General features: G+C 42.9%; 1 protein-coding gene across 4 annotated transcripts in view; it reads right to left on the bottom strand.

Moving 5' to 3' along the window:
- The window catches only part of COL18A1 (collagen type XVIII alpha 1 chain), a 148,952-nt gene that overhangs the window by 23,209 nt on the left and 105,528 nt on the right, over positions 1-20,215 (bottom strand). For all 4 annotated transcript variants that reach the window (XM_033157617.1, XM_033157600.1, XM_033157590.1 and 1 more), the window contains 13 exons: positions 13,472-13,610; positions 11,678-11,787; positions 10,516-10,542; positions 8,802-9,017; positions 6,970-6,996; positions 5,927-5,989; positions 5,690-5,776; positions 4,985-5,038; positions 4,667-4,825; positions 3,302-3,364; positions 3,127-3,171; positions 1,625-1,756; positions 180-251 (listed from right to left, as the gene is read on the bottom strand). In XM_033157617.1, coding sequence (XP_033013508.1) covers positions 180-251; positions 1,625-1,756; positions 3,127-3,171; positions 3,302-3,364; positions 4,667-4,825; positions 4,985-5,038; positions 5,690-5,776; positions 5,927-5,989; positions 6,970-6,996; positions 8,802-9,017; positions 10,516-10,542; positions 11,678-11,787; positions 13,472-13,610 — 1,194 coding nt within the window. The remainder of the gene's footprint in view (positions 1-179; positions 252-1,624; positions 1,757-3,126; positions 3,172-3,301; positions 3,365-4,666; positions 4,826-4,984; positions 5,039-5,689; positions 5,777-5,926; positions 5,990-6,969; positions 6,997-8,801; positions 9,018-10,515; positions 10,543-11,677; positions 11,788-13,471; positions 13,611-20,215) is intronic.

Consider the following 20,215-nt stretch of genomic DNA (forward strand, 5'->3'; position numbering starts at 1 on the left):
CTTTGGTCTGCACCCCTTAATCACAAGTGGTAACACATGGCCACACAGTGCTGAAAGGTTAGCCTCAACACTCATAAAAAATATAAACCGATTAGCAGCCCATTCCTATGCATCTTTACTCATAAATAAAGCTTGTGTCTTTGGAGGAAGGCAATGCTGAGAAATGGAATGAGGAATACCTGTGGCCCTTCTGGTCCACGTGCTCCAGGAACAGCAGAAACCAACGGCAGCCCTGAGCCCTCCATGTCATCCTAAGAAAGAATGGATGGTGTTAGTCTCCAGGCAGAATTGTAATCAGGTAAAGCCCGTGAAGAAAAGCCGTGATCCCTTGCCATCCACTTTGCTTGAGCAAGCCAGACATGTCCAAGTTCCCAAATGCACAAGCACAGGATAGGTCCCTCTGGAAGCAACATCAAGAAATTCCAGTGAGAATGAACACTAAGATAGTCACATCCCCAGGAGCACTGCGGAGGAAGGGGAGTGCGGTGGGGGTAGTCCATCCCGGGTGTCATCCCTGAGGGGGAGTGACATCGCTGCCCCACCCCCCTGGGATGCTAGCCCCACCTCCGCGGGTGTGTGCCACTTCGGGTGCCGGAGCAGCTAGCTCCACCACTGGCCCAGGAGCTTCCTGCCATCCCCACCCCTCTAACTCCCCTACAGATGTTTACAAACTACTTGGCAAATAATTGGCTGAGAAGTGCCACCGGAAACTCAACTGCAATGTGGGTAGGAAACCCATTTTTAAAAGAGAGATGCTGTGGCCATGCAGTCTTTTGTCCCTCACGCTAAAGTGCCTTGTCCATCACTGACCAACAGAAAACCCTGCAAATGACCAGCTATGCCTGTTTCTAAGTAACTGGTTCTTGATGAGCTAGACTTGAGCTAAAGACCTCCTTTTATTCTCAATATTCTGCTTAGTTCCTTTGTTCTCTCCCTTTCCTTCTTTATTCGTAATAAATGTTATCTAATTAGACAGTTGGTTCTTGCATACATGGTTGCCAAAGTCACAGGGTTAGTGTAAAAATCCCCATGTGCCTAAACCGCTTGGTTCATGCTATGGAGGTACAGAAATTGGGATTGACAGAGAAAAGCCAGTCGCTCTGGTCTTTGGGAGAGATGCAGTGGATAATTCTGACCATCTCCTGCTCCCTCAAACTACTCTACTCTTCCTTGCTTGCTTTTCCTTATACCTGGAACTCCCTTCTAAAACATCTATGTGACGCCACTCTGCTCTCACATTCCTTCAAACCCCTCTTTTCCCAGGAAACCTTTGACTTAGTTCCTTAGTCTTCATCTCCTACTGAAGCAAAGTCTCAACATAGTCACCGTACATTTAAATCACCCCTCCCAAAGAATGCTGGGAAGCGGAGTCCAAGGGGGTTGGAAATGGTAGGTCTGTAAGCTGCAGTTCCCAGGATTCTTTGGGGCAAAAGCCATGACTGTTAAAGTGGCATGAATGTGTGGCTGTAACCTGTGTGCACCTTAATTTAATGCACATTCACCTATTTGCCCTTGCCTCCACCAGTCTCTCTTCCTTTTATTGCCTTCATCCATGTTCACATTTAGTTTGGAGCCCACTGAACAGTGGTGTATTCAACAATGGCATTTCAAACACGGTACTCACAAATCCAGGCCCAAAGCCTGGGCCAGGTGGGCCAGGAGGACCAGGTTGTCCTCGAGGACCCATGGGCCCAGGAAGGCCGGCCAGGCCAGTTTCACCCGGTGCTCCCGGCAACCCTGCATCTCCTTTACTGCCCTGGAAGAAAACAGGATAGAATGTTTGAGAAGAGCAAAGAGAAGGAAAGTACAAGAGGGCCAAAAATAGCCTGGTAATAGGATATTATGCACAGTATTTCTGAAAGAAAATCCTGCAATGCTGCCTCTCTCTCGTTACATGCATTACAAACGTCTGTATGTGCATCACATCCCAGAATGGCACATGCTTCTGATCTGCGCTCTATCGTCAGATGCTCACACTGGTTGAAGTGTACAACGTCACAAGTGTTACAATGATAGAAGTGTGTGCAGCTGAACAGAGGAAGCACCCTAAATTGCATAAAATTGGGAACTAACTCAGCCTGCATATTTTGAATTTTGCAGCTGTCAAATTGCAGCTGACTTAGCGTGCAGATATGCACCACACAGAACCTCTTAATGCATACAACAGTTTATTTGCACTCTCGTACAGGAGTGGTTCCTGTGGCCCAAACAGGTGGTCTACACATATGTTTAAGTCTTTACATAATAAGCAAGTGTACTGAGGATATGTAAGGAAATCTGACATTAGATGCACTGGCTTCAGGACTGTACCGAAAGTCTGCATTTTGTTCACTATCAGGCAGAACATGTGCACTAAAAAAAAAGAAAGTAAATTATGGTCTACGGGAAGTGTAGCTTACAGAAAATACAGGCTGCTTTTATTTAATAGCTAGATGCTATTGTCTTATCAGGGTTCAATAATAAAAGCATTCTCATCTGAAATGTTTTTATGCTTGCTTTTAATAAAATGTCAAAAACACTAAGGTTAGAGGAACAAAAATATGCATCTTCTTTTACATCTCTTAAGAGTGCTGGGTTAATAGAAGGAGATGTTGATATGTATCTACACGTATCTTTTCCAGTGCCTAGGTGAGAAAAGAAACCTTACATGGCTATTTTATTTTATTTTAAAAATGGGACTACCACCACCAATTAGAACAGATCCAAGAACACGTTAGAAAACACCCAGAGCTGCATGTCGTACTGAAATAGAGGGCGGGGGGGGGGGTCTTTCTCCCCACAATTCCACAAACCATTCAACATGCAGGATCACACTGTATTGTTATTACACCTCTGCACACATAGCAGACTGCATTTTTTGTGCCACACAAACACATGCGCAGAGATGTTACCTCCATTTTTTGTCTTCCCCTGTATGGGGCTCTGTAGTAGTAAGAAAGCATCTCTAACACATCAGGGGAAATAGGATGCAGAGTGTTCTAGTTAGGTGGGGGAAAGTAAGTGGAAAATAGGAAGGTTGAGAAGCAGGAAAAGAAGAACAAATGTCTGAGCCACCTATGAGAGAAGACAACCTCAGTATTACTCTGTCTTGTCCTTGTACTGTACCCAGAAAGTGAGCTATTCTACCTTAGGTCCAGGTGCTCCTGGGAGGCCTAGTTCTCCTGGTTCTCCCTGGAAACAGCAAAGGAAAAGAAGTGTGAATGTGCTTTTCTTTTTTTACTGAATCCAAGCCAGAGGCAGCCTATTTTCTCAGGCTTGCTGAGGCAGGATTATAGCTCTGTGAAGAGAGAGATATACATACACTAGCTCCATTCAGCCCAGGCTGGCCAGCTATCCCATCTTTTCCTGGAGAACCGGGAGGGCCCTGGAAAAGATTAGAAAAGGAAAGTTGTTTTAAAAGCCGCCATCAGCCAGTTTGCACCCATTAACCCCATGCCCATTCCTTGTCAAAGGATACCGTCTCTCTTCCCTGTAAACAGAACTACGTATTGTACACGTCTTTGTGTACCAAAAGAATGAAAGCTATTTTCCACTGGAAGCAACTTTTGCAGGGGGGTATGTGTTGGATTTTTATTGGAAAGACTGCAGTGTGTGTGTGTGTGTTTTATTATTTTATTTATTACATTTATATATCACCTTTTTCTTCCAAGTAGCTCCTCCCCATTTCACCCTCACAACCCTGTGAGGTAGGTTAGGCCAGGCATAGGCAAACTTGGCCCTCCAGGTGTTTTGGGACTACAGTTCCCATCATCCCTGACCATTGGTCCTGGTAGCTAGGGATGATGGGAGTTGTAGTCCCAAAACATCTGGAGGGCCGAGTTTGCCTATGCCTGGGTTAGGCTAAGTGATGATGACTGGCCCAAGTCACCCAGTGAGCTTCATGGCTAAGTAGGGATTCGAACGCTGCTCTCCCAGGTCCTAGTCCAACGCTCTAACCCCTACATCACACTGGCTCTCAGTGTGAAACCTTTCCCTTGCTCACTGTTTCTTCACTCCCAAGGTGTGTCCACAAAGCACTTTTCTCCCTGTGATGCTCCAGGTGTGTGTTTATTCATAAAATAAGCTCCATTGTTTGGAACTGTGCAGAGAAGCAACTTGGGACAGAATATCACACACACACACACACCCCCAAGGAAAAGTAGACTGCCCTGTGTGCCACAAGCTACTAGTTTAGACTGTCATACTTGCAACTCTTGGCTACAAGATTGTGCAATAGTCACATCATTATATCTAATGCTTATATCTGGGGTACAGTTTCAGCTTTTGGTGATGCTCACACATACCGGTATATAGGACTATCTGTGACCCAAAGCAGCAGAACAGAAGCCTAAAGTTCATATGCATCCAATTAATCAAGACCATGTTTCAGGTTACCTCCCTGAAAATGCTGCTAACACAATACAGGAATCCAATAATGTGCAATAACCTTAAGGGTTTGGCAACACCTGGCAAGCCTTTACTTAGCGCATAACTCCAGCAACCCCACAGGAGCACAACAAAGCAGCAGACAAAGGCTCCCACCCCTATCCATGCCTCTGAAACTGCAGTCGAAGAGTTGACAACCAAAGCCAAAACCCCATAATACTGGGAGCTGGGGCAGTTTCTGGAGACAGACTCGCATTATACCATCCTCAATTATTCATTCCCCGCATTTTCTTTAACTTACAGGAGGCCCTGGAGGTCCTGGGCTGCCATCTCTACCTGGCACTCCAGGGAGGCCAGGGGGCCCTGGAAGGTCACTGCCATCTGTCCCAATTCTTCCAGGTTGTCCTGGCAAGCCAGGTACACCAGGTGGTCCTGGGGGCCCAGGTTGTCCTCTGGGGCCCTGAAACACAACAAATGGGATTCAAAATCAGGTGTGAACATATAATATAAGAGAGCATTTGTGGCACAAAGTTAACTTCTGAGGAGCATGCCTACACCACCTCCCCAGAAGAAACCCTTCTGAATGCAGCACCTGTTCACACCGCTTTTTGGTACTTACACGTAAGGTTTCCAAATCCCCTCCAAAACCAGAGCCTTCCATATCGATAAATGTCTGGAAGAAAAGCACACTGTTCTATAAGCACACCAATGAGAAATGCTACTGGAGTAAAGAATTGCATGACTCAAGCCTAACTCTGGCTTCCTTGCTGCGAGTTTAACAGTGTAAGGAGTTAAGGTTATCCCGAATGAGAGAGTCATACTCAAGGGTGTTCTGATAATTGAGAAAGTAAAGTTCTCTCTCTCTCTCTCTCTAATTGCCTAGTATTTATTTTTTCATTTATTATTCAATTGTTCAGCCTACAAGGGCTCACAGCACTTCTTACAATAAAACGTAACATTGGTAAAAGCAGTACAATATTTAAGAGCAAAAAAAGATCATAAATACAGCAACAAATACAGCATGAAAAATAAACTCTTCAAAGGTCTGGGCAAATAAAATGTTTTTCACTGGATGTAAAAGAAAACATGCTCAGAAAATTAATGCATACAATAAAAAATTATGCCACACACAGACTTGTTATTTTTTAATGGAAGAGTGGTGTATAAATATTTAAATAAAGGAAGAGAGAGGGGGAGAGAGGGAAGGGTGAAATGTGGCTTCAGAGGAAAGCAAACAGCTACACCAGACAGCTTCAACCAGAGGTAGCAGTGACAAGGAGAATGGCTTCTTCTCATGCACTTATTGTGGGTATCTGGGACTCACCAACTTGTCCAGCTTTGAACTGAATCCTGGTTGCCCAGGTGGTCCTGGTGGCCCAGGAGAACCTCTTGGACCAATGCCTGCGTCACCCTAGATGAAGAAAGGAAATGACAGAGCTGAGAGCATTGGCCACACTTTCGCAAAGCAGCCACAAATGAAATCTGCTCAGAAAACACCAATGGCTGCTGAACTTGAGAGTTCAATGATACCAGAATATGCCCATGTGACGGAAGCTCATACCTTTTCACCTTTCTGGCCAGGCTCTCCCGGCGTCCCAGGGAATCCTTGAGGGCCAACATCACCCTGCAAAGGAAATAAGTCAGGGAACTGATGGCGTCTGGGTAATCCTACAAGAGCCACACAGAAGCATCTAAAACATGTTTATAGTTCACACATCACACAAGGTTTTCTTCTTGGCTACAAGCTCATGATTAATCTAGAGAAAACCACAAGCCCAGGTTCAAATGATGCTCTAAGCCCATTTGGCTAACAGCACATCATGGCTGCAGATAGGTCTGTGGAGGAATAAAACAGCTGCAAAATCCTTCCCAATTTGTTTTAGTGACATGCAAAACAGGCCACTGTGCAAGGCAGCTGAAAGTCACCCCAAGATGAAGTGCCTTCTGGGGAACAGCACCCGCCACCTGGGCTCTACATTAAGAAAATCTGCTTAAGATCATAGATTATAGAATAATACAATTGTAGAGTTGGAAGGGACCCTGAGGGTCATCTAGTCCAACCCCCTGCAATGCAGGAATCTCAGCTAAGCAACCATGGCAGATGATAAAACTAAGTTTCTGATAAGAAGCAGTACACACACCATTCATGTTGATGGCTTAGTTTACAATGTACTAACTATTTTGACATCTTATAAACAAACATTTGTGACAAAATACCATACACAGACATGCTTGAAAATGATGCAATAAAGTATTTGTATAAAATATTAATACATTTAAAACATTTTTATTTTAAAAAAATAGTTTTGTTTCATTTTCATTTTTCATTTTTTAATTATTATTTTTAAACTATGATCAGGTTACTGTTAATGTTACACAGGCACTTTGTCTCCACCAAATAATTAAAAACTCCAAACAGGGATTTCAAGGTTCAGGAAAGGGAAACTCCAAGAACTGTAATTATTTTTCTATACTCCAAAATAGGCAAGAGAAGAGAGAAACTACTTTTTTATGGAAAGCACTATAGTTAAATCTATTTCCCTACAACTATACCAGTTGAGGCATTTATCTTGAAAAGTTGAGGGACAAAAAAGCAGAACTTACTGGTTTACCATCCTCACCAGGATCTCCCTAGTAAGAATAAAATGTAGGAGGTTAGCAAATGCCAGACATTTTCTACAAAGTTGTAATTCAGCAGCTATCATTTCAAGCTGCCCCAAGTCCCAGGCCTACTTTTCTTGGTACCTCTTCAGCACTTACAAAGAAATTGGGTTGAGACAGCTGCTGGGAAAGCAGCAGCGGAGGAAGCCTCTGCGCTGCCTGGGGCAGCGGTGCAAAGGCACCCCCCTGGGGGCAGGGCACGACGCACATGAAAAGCCGCTGAAAGGGGGGAAATGGGAAGCAAAGCAGGCGCTTCAACGCACCTGCTCTGCTTCCCTTCCCCCCCCTTTAGCGGCTCTTTTTCGGCATGAGGGGCAGGCCAGTGAGGAGAGGGGGTCACGCTTGTCACTGGCATGGCACCCCCTCCTCACTGGTCCGCCCCTCGCGCCGAAAAAAAGCTGCTGAAAGGGGGAAATGGCAGCATGGCCCTCTCGGGGCCCGCCTGGTGAGGTGGCGTAGGGGGGCCGGCCAAAGTGTCACCCCCCCCTCCCCTGGAACCCGGGGCAGGCTGCCCTCCGCTCCCCTTGCTCCGCCCCTCGGGAAAGGCAACCCTAAAGCCATAAACACCCCATGAAACATAGGAAAAATCCCTCCTGTCAGGACTTTCAAATGGTTTTAAAAATATACATGTACACTTGCCCTTCACCAGAAGGTTCCAGGGCAGGTTAAAGTAAGAAAATATACAACTATAAAACAAATAAAAGATTTAGAACCATAAAACAAGGAAGTGTAAAAGCAATGAAAAACAATTCAAACATTTAAAAAACAACTCTGTATATAGAAACGGTTAAAAAATAGTTAGCAGTACAAAAGCAAACTGCAGGCTATGAAAATCTGCACTTAAAGGGCTTGTTGAAAAAAGAAGGTTGCTGAAGAAGGAAGCAAACAATGGGCGAAGTGACCCATTGTAATATGGTTGGGAATGAGGAAGGAATTATTTGAGGTGGCTTTGATAAGGTAGTAAAAAAGACATTAAAAAAAAAATAGGAGGAAACTAACCGTGAAAGGCAATGATCACACAACCACATGCAGGGGAACAGAGTATGCAATCAAAAAAGCAGGATAAATTTTTCCTAAAGAGAACATTACGCAGAAAACAAACTCAATAATGTGTGAAAGATTGATGGCTAATTCTCATAGGTGAGAATTACTTACATTTTGAAATCTCCATTAAAAAAAATACCATCTGGGAGTCTGGTACAGGGGATCTCACCTGCAGCTCTAGAGGTGTTTCATAAGTCGGCCGTACACCAGCAGTTTAGGCATTTGCTGCTTTCACAGATCACAGTAAATCAAAGTTTATTACGGTATGTTTACTGTGAAATGGTTCCTGCTTCACTCCGCCCCTAAGATGAGCAAGAACAACAAATCACAGTCCCTGCTTTTCTGATACATCTCAGCTGGGGATTGTGGCTTGTTTTGCTCCAGCCCATGAAGTCAAGGTTTGTTCTTGGCTTACCAATCATTATTTGTTTGAATGAAACAAGTTACAATCCTAACCTGAACATGACACCAGAACGGGAATTGTGGTTGTTGCTTCTGCTCATATTACAGAAAGAGCAAAGAAGGTGCCATCTGCCTGGTAAACCATTAACTGGTAGTTCAACTACCAATAAACCATGGTTTACTGTGACGCATTGACTGGGCCATTATTTTAACAGCAAGGATTCAAAGAGTGCAAGTGGTTTGCATATCTGAACAAGCCCTTTTCCTCTGTAACACAAACCCTGCACTTGAAACCAGACATTACCTTTAAAAAAAAAAGGTTTACTTACAGGCTCCCCATCCTTTCCAGGCAAGCCATCTTTCCCAGGCAGCCCTGGTGGCCCCAGGGGTCCTGGAGGCCCAGCAACCTGCTCCACCACAGAACCGTCAGGGCGCTGCACGATGGTCCCAGGAGGGCCTGGGGGCCCAGCAGGGCCAGGAGACCCTTGGGCACCAGGCTCCCCTTTCTGTCCTTTCGAGCCTGGATATCCAAAGCCGGCATTTCCCTAGACATGGTTGGGGGGGGGGGAGAGATACGGAAAATGGAAGCAATCAGATACTATTTCTTCATGAGAATATAGAAGTGGGCATCTGCCATATGTGACTCAATGACCCCCTTTACTACCAAGGCCTTCCTGCTTTCCTCTCTTTAAAAGTATTTCTCTGCTAGTATTCATGTACATCCCCCCACCCTTTATTCCAGCCACAAATCCCTATCCTCTTCAATATAATTGCTACTGGAAAGCTCAACACCAGCAGTGCTTTAGATAAGGAGGTATTTGGAGCAAGGATATATCGTCCTACGGCAGACAATTGCCATATTGCAAATACAGATATCCATAGCACATACAGTTATGCACACTAACAGAAAAAGCAACATATGTAATTTTCAAGGAAAGATGAGCAGTATGATATTCATTACTGCTAAGTGCCACACCCTTTCTGCCCATATGGGGCCGGTCCAGATGCTGCTTTGCCATCCTGTCCAACCACCACCTTGGGTGGCAAGAGAACAAAACAGCTGCAACACAGCTCCTTAAAGGGCCCCCGCATGTGAGTGACAGGGAGAGCTGCAGTTTCATCTCCATTCCTTGGTATCTCGCAAGAAGCCAAGGAACTCTCACAAAGGTGTGTTGGTTGCACACCATCTTCTAGAATAAGGCTGTGCATCAGCATCCTGGCTCCAGTTCTCTGTTAGTGCAGACATTACTGCATCAGAAACCACCACTCAGACCACAAGGCACTATCTGGGCAATTGCTTATTTGGCGCCAATGAGTGTTAAGAGACCAGATGATGATGGTGATGATGGTTTTATTTGTACCCAGTCCATCTGACTGGGTTGCCACTCTGGGTGGCTTCCAACATATATACAAACCATAATAAAACATTAAAAAGTTATATTCAGTAAAATATTTGCTCTGGAGTTACAACCAGTAAAATCTTTGGGATATTCACTATTTTACATAAATCTTAGGGGTGCATTACTGGCAGGATGTCATTCTGTTATAACTAGCATCTGTTTCAATCTCTGGCATGCCTGTCTGAACCCCTAGAGAGCTACTGCCAATCCATATAGACAATACCAAGCTAGTGGCCTGACACTGTGTAAGGCACAGCTGCCTATATTTCTATATTGATGAGCTTATAATTCACATTAAAAAAATCCAAGTGGGACCTGCAATAAAGTGTTGCAGTGATGAATGCTTCTGCTCAGGGTTTCAGCCAGCCATGCCCTCTTCAGGTCCATTCCATTCCTCCTCTCCACCTTGTTGTCAGTTCTCTCTCACACACCTAGAGCCCCATGGCTACTAAGCACATTCAGCTCCCAATGGGCTACTTTGCAGATTATGGCTTGTGTGTGATGGTGCTGTTTTGGCTATATAACGATCCCCACTCTGAGAATGAGTTCACTATTAGTGTATGGGATACCTGGAATCCACCTAAATAAATTATCATCACATGAAACCGCTTTAAAAAGCAAACAATGCAGCAGCTGGGCTCACCTTAACACCCAGCTCTCCTTTTTCTCCCTGCAAAAACAAACACACACAAACAAACAAACAAGGCTTTTCAGTATAGCAAAACATAGCAAATTGAGGTTGAACTCTCTGTTTTAGGAACAAACACCCACTGACAATCAAACTTCCTTTTGTGGCAAAGGAAATTATTTCAGGGGTCATTTCTGTGACAAAGGATGAATTAATTGATATGTTTTTTTCATGAACAAACAATCCACACCTGACGTCCCATAAGTTAAGTTTTCTACAAGACCTAAAAAAGGAAAGTTCATAGTACAGGGTTGCAAGAAGCATCTCTTTCAAAAAGGGGGAGCATTAGTGGGTGATGAGCATAAGAAGCCTCCTTCTTCCTGGTTCATACACTTCAATATTCACCTCTTACCACACTCTACGCTAGATTTTCCCCAGCCTGGTGTCCTCCAAATATTTCAGGCTACAGTTGCATCAGCCCCAACCTGAAGTGCACCAGGTTGAAGAAAGCTAAAGTAGGCTTTGTGTCTTTCCACTGCACAAGCAATTAACACTAAGAAAACTGTCCTCTGCTGTTCCAGATTTATGTCTTGAGCATAAACATGATTGAAAGATGAAAGAGAGAGCAGAAATGTGCTGGCGGTGGGAAATGATTTCACATATTGGCAGCAGCAGAAGGTGAGCAGGGGTCATAATTTTGATTATCTCCAATCCCACTTCATGGCAGTACCAGGACTCCTTGGGTTTCTTCCTTCCTGAAGGCTTTTGTTCTAAAGGTTACTGTTACTCTCTCCTCCACCCATCCACAACTCAGAGAGAATCACAGCAGGATGAGGATTACAGCAGACCTTCTCAAGTTCGTTTACAAACCGACCAGATTTGGTGAAGAGTCACTTCACTGCACATGCAAAAAATAAATTAAAAAAATAACGTTTTCCTCCCTTCATTCTGAAAGAGCAAAACGCCGCTCATCCCAGCCCAACAAAATGCTCAGAAACTCCAATCACAGTGACTTCTGCAACAATGAAGGCATCTGAGAGGAGGCGAAGCTCAAGGCAGGGAGTAAGTGATGCAAAAGAGGGTGGTGGTGAGACTCTATTCCTTTAGGTATCAACAATAAAAACGTTGTCCCTTTTGGATGAAAACAGGAAAGGAGAGCCACAAGTAATCACATTACCTTTTCGCCTTTAGCACCATTTGTTGGCAGAACTTCACCAACTCCAGAGTCCCCTTTAGTGCCACGTTCACCTTTTTCACCAGGGTCCCCTTTTTCTCCTTTGACTCCAACTATGGTGGAAATATAAAGACAAGCATGTGTAAATTATCTGTTGTGAAGGTAATTCTGCATTTCTGCAAAAATGAGAGAATGAAAATCAGGCGCTTGCCATTCAGATTCAACATGAAAACGCTGTCAGACATTAGTGGATTTATAAAGAAAGGTCTTTTTCTTCTTTATAATTCTGATGGTGATGTCAAGAGTTCTTCTGGTAAAAAGGTGGGTGTTCTTTTTAGTATTACTACCTACTGGCAGGCATGACATTTGTAGAAGTGTCCTCTTCATTAAATTAACTAAAATAATCAAATAAACGAACAACTATTGGTGCCTTTCTATAACCCTCCCAACTTTAATCACAAGACCTGACCTTCCAAAGTCCCAGCCTGAAAAATCATGGGTGATATTTAATGGCGGACATATTCAGTGCATGCTTTGAGTACAGCATGTCTTTCATACTAGGGGTGATAGATATGGCATAAAAAAGCAGCTTTATTGGCATTCTCTCTGCTGTAGTTCAAAACCTGTTTCCTCATAGCCACTCAACTGAAATTGCACGCTTGCATACCAATGAACTGAATGCTGATTCAATTGACAAACATGTTCCAGCCCATGTTTCAAGGGGCATTGAAGTTTGTGTTTGTTGCTTTATTTTTTTATTTTATTTAAAAAAAAAAACAATTGCAGAACTGTTCCACAGGTAGGAAGGTGGCAAGTTGTGACCTTACAGGTGCCAGGCAATCCATGTCATCCATAGCCAGTTCCATTAACATGAAAGTGGTTTGTTTATCAGTGCCCACTGCTAGAGAAGAAAGGTATGTTTAGGTTGTATGCAGTAAGGATGCTTTCAAAAATCAGTCCTGCTTTTGCATTTAAAAAAGCTACGCCTAGTTCACCCTAACTCCCGAGGCCTACATTTCTACTTGCTCTGGGCCATTCCGTGAAAAATAAGCCTGATAAGAATGCTAGATGAGCGCTGGACTTTGGTGAGGAAGATTCCAAACGTGCAGTCTAACCATTTTTTTAAAAGTTTATTTTATGGACCTTCTTTTCAAAAGTCCACCCATGTAGTCTTCACAGAAGTGTTCAGGTTAAAAGTTTTCTGATGATTGTCCCACCCGTGACAGCATTTTTTCCTTAATTTTGTATCGTTAAATTTCTTAAACTTAATTCCTGATTGCATAGTTGTAACCAATAAACATTGATTTAAACAGATATGCTGAGTTTATCATTGATTCACCTCCCAACTCACAGAGTTTTTCCATAAATCAAACTTATCTCAAGCTCCATGTCCTTTTTTTGTCCCACCCGTGACAACACTTTTAACATTTAATAAAATTGTCAAAAATATCCATAAAAATAATTAAAAATTTGTAAAATGTTCAGTATCTTATTAAGAACATAGTTTAAATTTTGGTTGTTAATTTTTATGTATATTTACATTTTTACACATGTGTGAATACCAAAAAACATGGTCAAAGTGTCCCACCCGTGACAATGGAATGGCCCCTCTGAGCAAGCACCACAAATGTTTTCCCCCTGCCCAAAGCTTAACATGAGGAATGTTTGACACTGAAGGTTTTTCTTTTCCACTCATTTCTGTTCAGCACTATCAAGAAAACTTGAATAGTCAGAACTATAATGATTCTTTTTTTTTTTTTAAGGGACTGTTCCCAACCTTAGAAAAGCTAGACTTACCTCCTGAAGACAATGGGGGCCCCTCTTCTAGTTTGGTTAATTCAGTTTGCAGGTGGAGTTTCTCTTCTGGCTGGGTGGGCTTTTTGGCAATTGGGGGAGAAGTGACAGGTGGTGGTTCTGGCAGGCTTGAGAGCGATACCTGGACCAAGGGAACAGGACTGAAGTAAACCATCACTTGTTCTGCCATAGGCAACCTAAGGCAAACTCTTTGCTCCTGCAAGCCTAACAACGGGGAGCTCTTGCACTGTTGATCCTGTGCTGTAAATATTTCACCTCAAAATAACGTGCAAAATTGGAACTGCTTGAAAAAAGGAATAAAAGGGAAACTCTCAAGTTATCTAATTTTTGAGGGAAACACACACAAAACTGCTGCTGGAAAAATACTTTCAAGTGTTGCAGAATACAAGACATCTTCAGAAAAACCAATCCAACTGGCAGACAAACTGTTTCAGCAAAGTTTAAGCAATGTTTTGGGACAACACATCCTTACTCAGATTCCCAGGTCTTCTCTATCAACTGAAAAACTACTGAATGTTTCAAAATATATACACACCATATATATATAATGTTCATTGAACTGAATGAGGCTTCCTCTGGAGATGGGAGGAAAGCAGCCTTAAAACAAAAGACAGTACAGTTTTGAAAAGTTCAGTATAATTCAAATATTCATTACACACATGCTTCTTCCGCTGCCCCCCTCCCAAGGTTTCAAAATTCCCAGAAACTTTACATATTTGCCTAGAAAACAGAGATCAGATCATCTGCTATTACACCTCTGGCCAGTGGGTGGCGTGGATGTTCCACCTACAAATGCATGGAAAAAGTGAAGACAGGAAATCTATTGGAGCCAGTCATGTGTCTAGCATTTTTTTTTTGTCCTAGTTTACATCATTGGATAGAAACTAGAATTGTTCCTTGTATTAATGAAACACTTGCACACTGCTGTTTGCCAGTGAGGCGTGATGCTTAAGAGTGTTGCAGGTTCAAAATCCTAATGCTGCTCAGCTACGGAGCTCATTTGGGTGATTTTGGACCAGTCACTCTCTTGCACCTCACAGGGTTACTGCAATTTGTTACAAAGTGACCTGTGTAAAGGAAGCCAATGTAGCACAGGTGTCCAACCCTGGTTACTGTGATTTGTTAAGGTGCTGGGAAGTGTAGCTCTGACGGCTAAACCTTGTGCATAATTGTTTTTATTGGAAGCTATACTCTCTACTGTGGGATGTGGGTGGCACTGTGGTCTAAACCACTGAGTCTCTTGGGCTTCCTGATCAGAAGGTAGGCGGTTCGAATCCCCGTGACGGGGTGAGCTCCTGTTGCTTTGGTCCCAGCTGCCAACCTAGCAGTTCAAAAGCACGCCTAAAATTCAATTAGATAAATAGGTACCGCTCCGGCGGGAAGGTAAACAGCGTTTCCGTGCGCTGCTCTGGTTTTGCCAGAAGCGGCTAGGTCATGCTGGCCACATGACGCGGAAAAAAGCGAGATGAGCGCCGCAACCCCAGAGTCGTCTGCGACTGGACTTAACTGTCAGGGATCCTTTTCCTTTACCTTTTTATACTCTTTACCCCCAGGAATATCAGCAGCTCTTGTTTGGATAAATATCAGTAGCTCTTAATGTGGATAAATAAATAGTTAAAATGTGAGTAAAATAAAAAGCACCCCTTGCGCGTGTTTGTGCACACATGTGCATGCATACATTAACTCTTCCTTCAATGCAATGCTACTGAACTTTTCTGTGACATGGCTTTCAGTACTGCAAGTTCTAAACATCCCTGCTCCAGAGACCCCCTTTTAAGAGACATTATGACATTATGTTGTGACTACAGGTTGTAGCTGGCTAACATCCACAAGAACTACCAACAAACAGGGATCCTCAAACACAGGTTGAATACAGGAGGCATTAAGCAAAACTCTGCCCTGGGTCCTGCAACATTTGAGGCCAAACTCACAGAGGACAGAAAATTCTAAGGACAGAGTTGCTAAGTTCATTGCTAAATAAGAGCACATTCTGGGCAAACTGGCCGTTGTGCTTGTCAATCTCCTGCCTTACATTTCCATTCATTATTAAGTTTGTTCAGAACTGATCCACGCACAGTGGCTTCCAAGGACTAATCTGCAATGCACAGAATCAATTTAAAAATACAGTTAACATGAGTGTTGACTGAGTGACAGGTGCATGACTGCATTTATTCCAGAACAATTAGGGATGCACATGAAAGAACATTATCCCTGACTCAAGCGCTGGTGTTTATTGATTTAACACTTCAGTCATGTTGGTCCAGGATTCTATATGCTGAGCAGAATCCAAGCTGGCTTCACAAAGTGTAAAAATATACTTTGAAAAAAATAAACCTTGGGAAGGCCATTCTCTGCAATGAAGTGGTTGTTTTTGCAACTTGATCTTGCATTAGTTCTGGCTGGGAGGATGGCTCTTATCTCAAAGCCAGGCAGAGATTTCTGGTAATCCCATGAGAAAAGGAAGGAAAGGAAAACTCTCAAGTTATCTAATTTTTGCAGGAAAACACACAAAGCAGCTGAGAAATGAATAGGCTCCAAACACCATCCATCAGCTACCCTGTGGACATACTAGTGGTGATTTTAAAATGTATCTTTTTACAAAGAGCTGCATGAACAAGGAAGTGACACTACATTTCTGGGGACGCTGTTATCCATCTTTGGTAAGGGACTTGGATCAACATTAACAAGGAAGAGTGGCAAATTCAAAGCATGTGTTGTCAATGTGTGGCAAGAAACAGTATGCTGCTGCAGAGGCTACCATCTGGGAGGAAAACGTTAGGGATCTCACAGAGAGCTGTAAAACATCCCCATGTTTGATGTGTGAACAGAATACAGACTCAACAAATTAGACATACAGGGTATTTCAAAAAGACCTCAATCCCTGGAGCTGATGTTAAACATGGACTTACTTTGCAGAAGAAAATTAGCTACATAGCATAGTAAAATTTGCTACATAGCAACATGAATGTGGGGGGCAACAAAGAGAGGATTGCATTGCTTTAAATCCATACTTCTTAAATGGAAATTTTAAAACAGCAGGAACTAGACATTAAAGGTCATCTGTGTCAATAATGCAATGTTTAAAACTGAACGGAAAAAGTAAAATGGTGTACTCATCAGTTTCCCAGCTGTAGGGTCCTAGGACGATGCAGAAGAGCTCCCAATGCCACCAGAAGCAGGAAATTGCTGTCTCTTGCCAAAAACACTGCTGCCAAAATGGTAACAAGTATCGCAGAAAGGTGTAGCTGCCCATCAGCAGAATTCTTACCATGGATCCCCCAAAAATGAGGTAGAGTGGTAGGTGAGGGGCACAGCTACACCAGATTTTGACTAACCCGTCTCAGTCCAAGGATCCAGACAGAAATGCCAAAAATCAATGTCAGGACAGAGCCTGGCATAATTAATTCCCTTTCCATTGACTCAAATGGGAACAATCTCATTTTGCCTCACCTGCCCCTCCCTGCCTGAGCTTGGAATGGCTTCGGCACTGTAGAGCTATGACTGATGGACCTGAGCAGAGCTCAGGACCTCTGGATTCTAAGCTATGCAACTGTTCTGTAAATTATTTTAAAGTGCTAGTGTTACAGAAGATACACTGATTAAGGAGCTAAGATCAAGGGGTTTGTGCAGTCTTGCTACAAAGCAATAAAGCTTGTTGCTACTGAGAAGGAAGAAAAATCATTATTATTATTTTTATAAAAGATGCAGTAAAGATGCTTTGTTGTTCTTGCAGATTGTGACTAAACATATGAAGTTCAGGAAGAGCAATTTTCTTCCAAGTGCAAATACTTTTTGCTCACATCAATATGTTTTTGGCAGAGAGAGAAAAAACACAGATACTCGTCGTCAGTCCAGAAAGGCAAGGTTTGTGGGTCTGATAGAAAAGGCTACTGGACTGCACTTAAATTGCCCATGTTTCCACATCTGCCTGTATCTCACCATCCAAAACGTTGCATTGGTGTGCCAGCAGCAAACACCCCACAATCTGCTCACATACACACTATTGCTGGACTAGCTCTTGGCGGGCGGGGGGGGGGGCATTAACCATAATGTGGGTAATCAGATGTGGGCGAGACAAAGAGGAAATCTGAAGAAGTAGAAAGTTAGCAGAGTCTAGGATTATGTGACGCACCACTGAAAACAGTCAGCAGCATGCCTGGTATGCTGTGCCTAGCCAAATGCTTGAATGTTGCCAAAAACCCAACAGCAGCGATCCTCCATTAGTAGGAAATAAGGAGTCCAGCTTGACCAGCTGCTTCAAAACATTATTGCCCTGGAAAAACCTCATATCCTCAACGATACAGATGTCTAAGCTTGGACACATTATTTGGATTAGCACAAAGGGGCAAGTTTCCAGGCTGCACCGCACATCTGGTGGAAAGAGGATAACTAGCAGATCATCTCTGGGTTCTTGAAATCTTCCTTTGGGTAACTGAAATGTACAATGCTTGAAGCTGTGGCTTTAGTGTATAGGGAAAAACAAAGAAACGCATGGGCATACCATATGTACACTATATACATGGTGATAACACCAGCTTGCAGCTCTCTTTGGTAGTTGAGAAACCTGCCAGCTTCGTTCATATCCTGGCAATTGCTAACCTTTACTGCAATGTGCTGCACATGGTGAGTACTTGAAGGCTCTTTAGAAGTTGTTGCCAGTAAAAATGCCGTAACTGGCATTGTGGCTGAACTTAGAATTTGGCTGAATTTAGAGAAGTGGGTGACGCTGATCACTTTTCAAAACTGGCAACTCATTTGCTTTCAAACAAGATTCTGGACACTGGTTATCGCTTATTAAACTCTGCTGTGCACACTCCCTCCTCACTCCATGCCTTCTGAGACTAGCCCTTCTTGATCCAGAAGTAAATCCAAGAACTTCCAGAAACTATCCAGAAGACAACAACAGTCTCATTCATTATGTAGTAGAAAATAAAACTCAAAGAGGGCAGATTAAATGCAAGGACTTGCACTAGTACAATGGGGCTTCTCCCTTCTCCTCCCCGTGTACCCCCATGCCCCCCCAAACTGGCTATGGGGAAATTGGGAGAACCTCCAGAACAACATGGAGTGGGGAGGAATGATCCACCAGGCAAGCAGAAATAAGGCCTCAGGGCAGGTTACAGCAATTTAAAATTCAGTATTAAAACAAATTAAAACAAATTGAAGTTACAGAAAGAGGGAATGTTACTCTAATCCCATTTTATCTTTTCTTCCACTGCCACCCAACTTTTCTCAGATGAGCAGGGTATTAATAATAAATTATTATTATTATTATTATTATTATTATTATTATTATTATTATTATTACATTCCGATTATTATTGCTAACAAATAGTAAGGTCCCAAACCCTGGCCCCTTTTATCTTTTCCATAAAATGCTCAGCATTCTGCTGTTGCTAAGTAAAATGCAAAGCAGCAGGAGGAAATCAAATTAGAACAATACAAATGTTCTAATTACACAGTACATAGATCATTATCTTAAAAATGAAATAACACACTGGGTAGAGATCCCTTTCCTTGTTGAAATGACCCTTGTGTTAAGGCAGGAAGTTATAGCATGAAGTTACTTGCATGAGCAGAACGTTTGGGACAGTAAAAGGTGTGCATAGGCACCAGAAAAAGTTTGGTTGGTATGTGCTGATCTCCCCAAGTTTTCCATTTATCACCACCCTGACCTCTTCAACTTAATACTACAAAAAGAATCTCACCCTTCGCTGCTCAAAGGAACAGCAGCACTTATTTACCAGGTGTTCAAGGTTCCTTGTAGCTTTTATGTATTACAGCAGTACAGTTGTGCTTTAGAGGCAATTAGAAATCCAGCCCAGCTTCGGGTTTCTGCTAACTCAGCACAAGGTTAGCTGAAGGAGGAAGGGGTCCCTGCCATTGTGCTGGCTTTCTTTCCCCAAATATATACTTCCTAAGGGAAGTAAGCCAGATGTTTAAGGGAGTTCTCACACACACAAAAAAACCTTTTAAACTTCTGAAGCTGGATTGCTACAATGTGTGTCTTTGACATTCAATAAGCAAATGTAGCAAATAGAAAAGGTAATTCAGTTGTCACCCAGCCACACTTTTCCTAAAGTCTACACCTCTGTGCCCTGTTATCAAATTGGTCTGGGGCTGGGTATTTCCACTTGTGATTTTTGCCTAAGATTTTACTTGGGGAGAGACCCCTGAAACCCCATGTTTTCCCATTCATTATTCCTGAAATCAATAGTTCGCTTTTCATGTTGTTTCCATCTTCAGCTCCACCCACCCATGGCAGAGTCAGAAAATCAGAGAACCTGAGAATCAAAAAACCGGATAATCAGGCAATCTTTGTCATCCACAAAAGGAGCAAGGACCCTTCTAATACATATTACTAAAGACAGAAAATAAAGCGGTTATTGGAACCATCACAACCAATCAAAACAAACAAGGGGAACATGTACACGTTTTGCACGTATATCGTTTGATCGCAATTTTATACAAGCACCAAACAAGGAAAAGTAAAATTAAAAAATAAGCATGCAGAGAAAACCAGAAGCGTGCTGCTCAAAGCTAGAGAGACAACTGGAAAAAAATTATCCTACGGGAGCAGGGGCAGAAAGCAGGAAAGGAGATGGAAGCAGACCACCCCAACAAAATTCCCAGGTTCAGAAGAGGGTTTTCTGTGGATTGACGTTTGTTCCAATACAGCAGTAAATAGTGGGTTTTCCCAGGGAAAGTGGAGGGACAAAAAACAAA

This window comes from Lacerta agilis, chromosome 1 (genome assembly GCF_009819535.1).
Source record: "Lacerta agilis isolate rLacAgi1 chromosome 1, rLacAgi1.pri, whole genome shotgun sequence".
Taxonomy (NCBI): Eukaryota; Metazoa; Chordata; class Lepidosauria; order Squamata; family Lacertidae; genus Lacerta; species Lacerta agilis.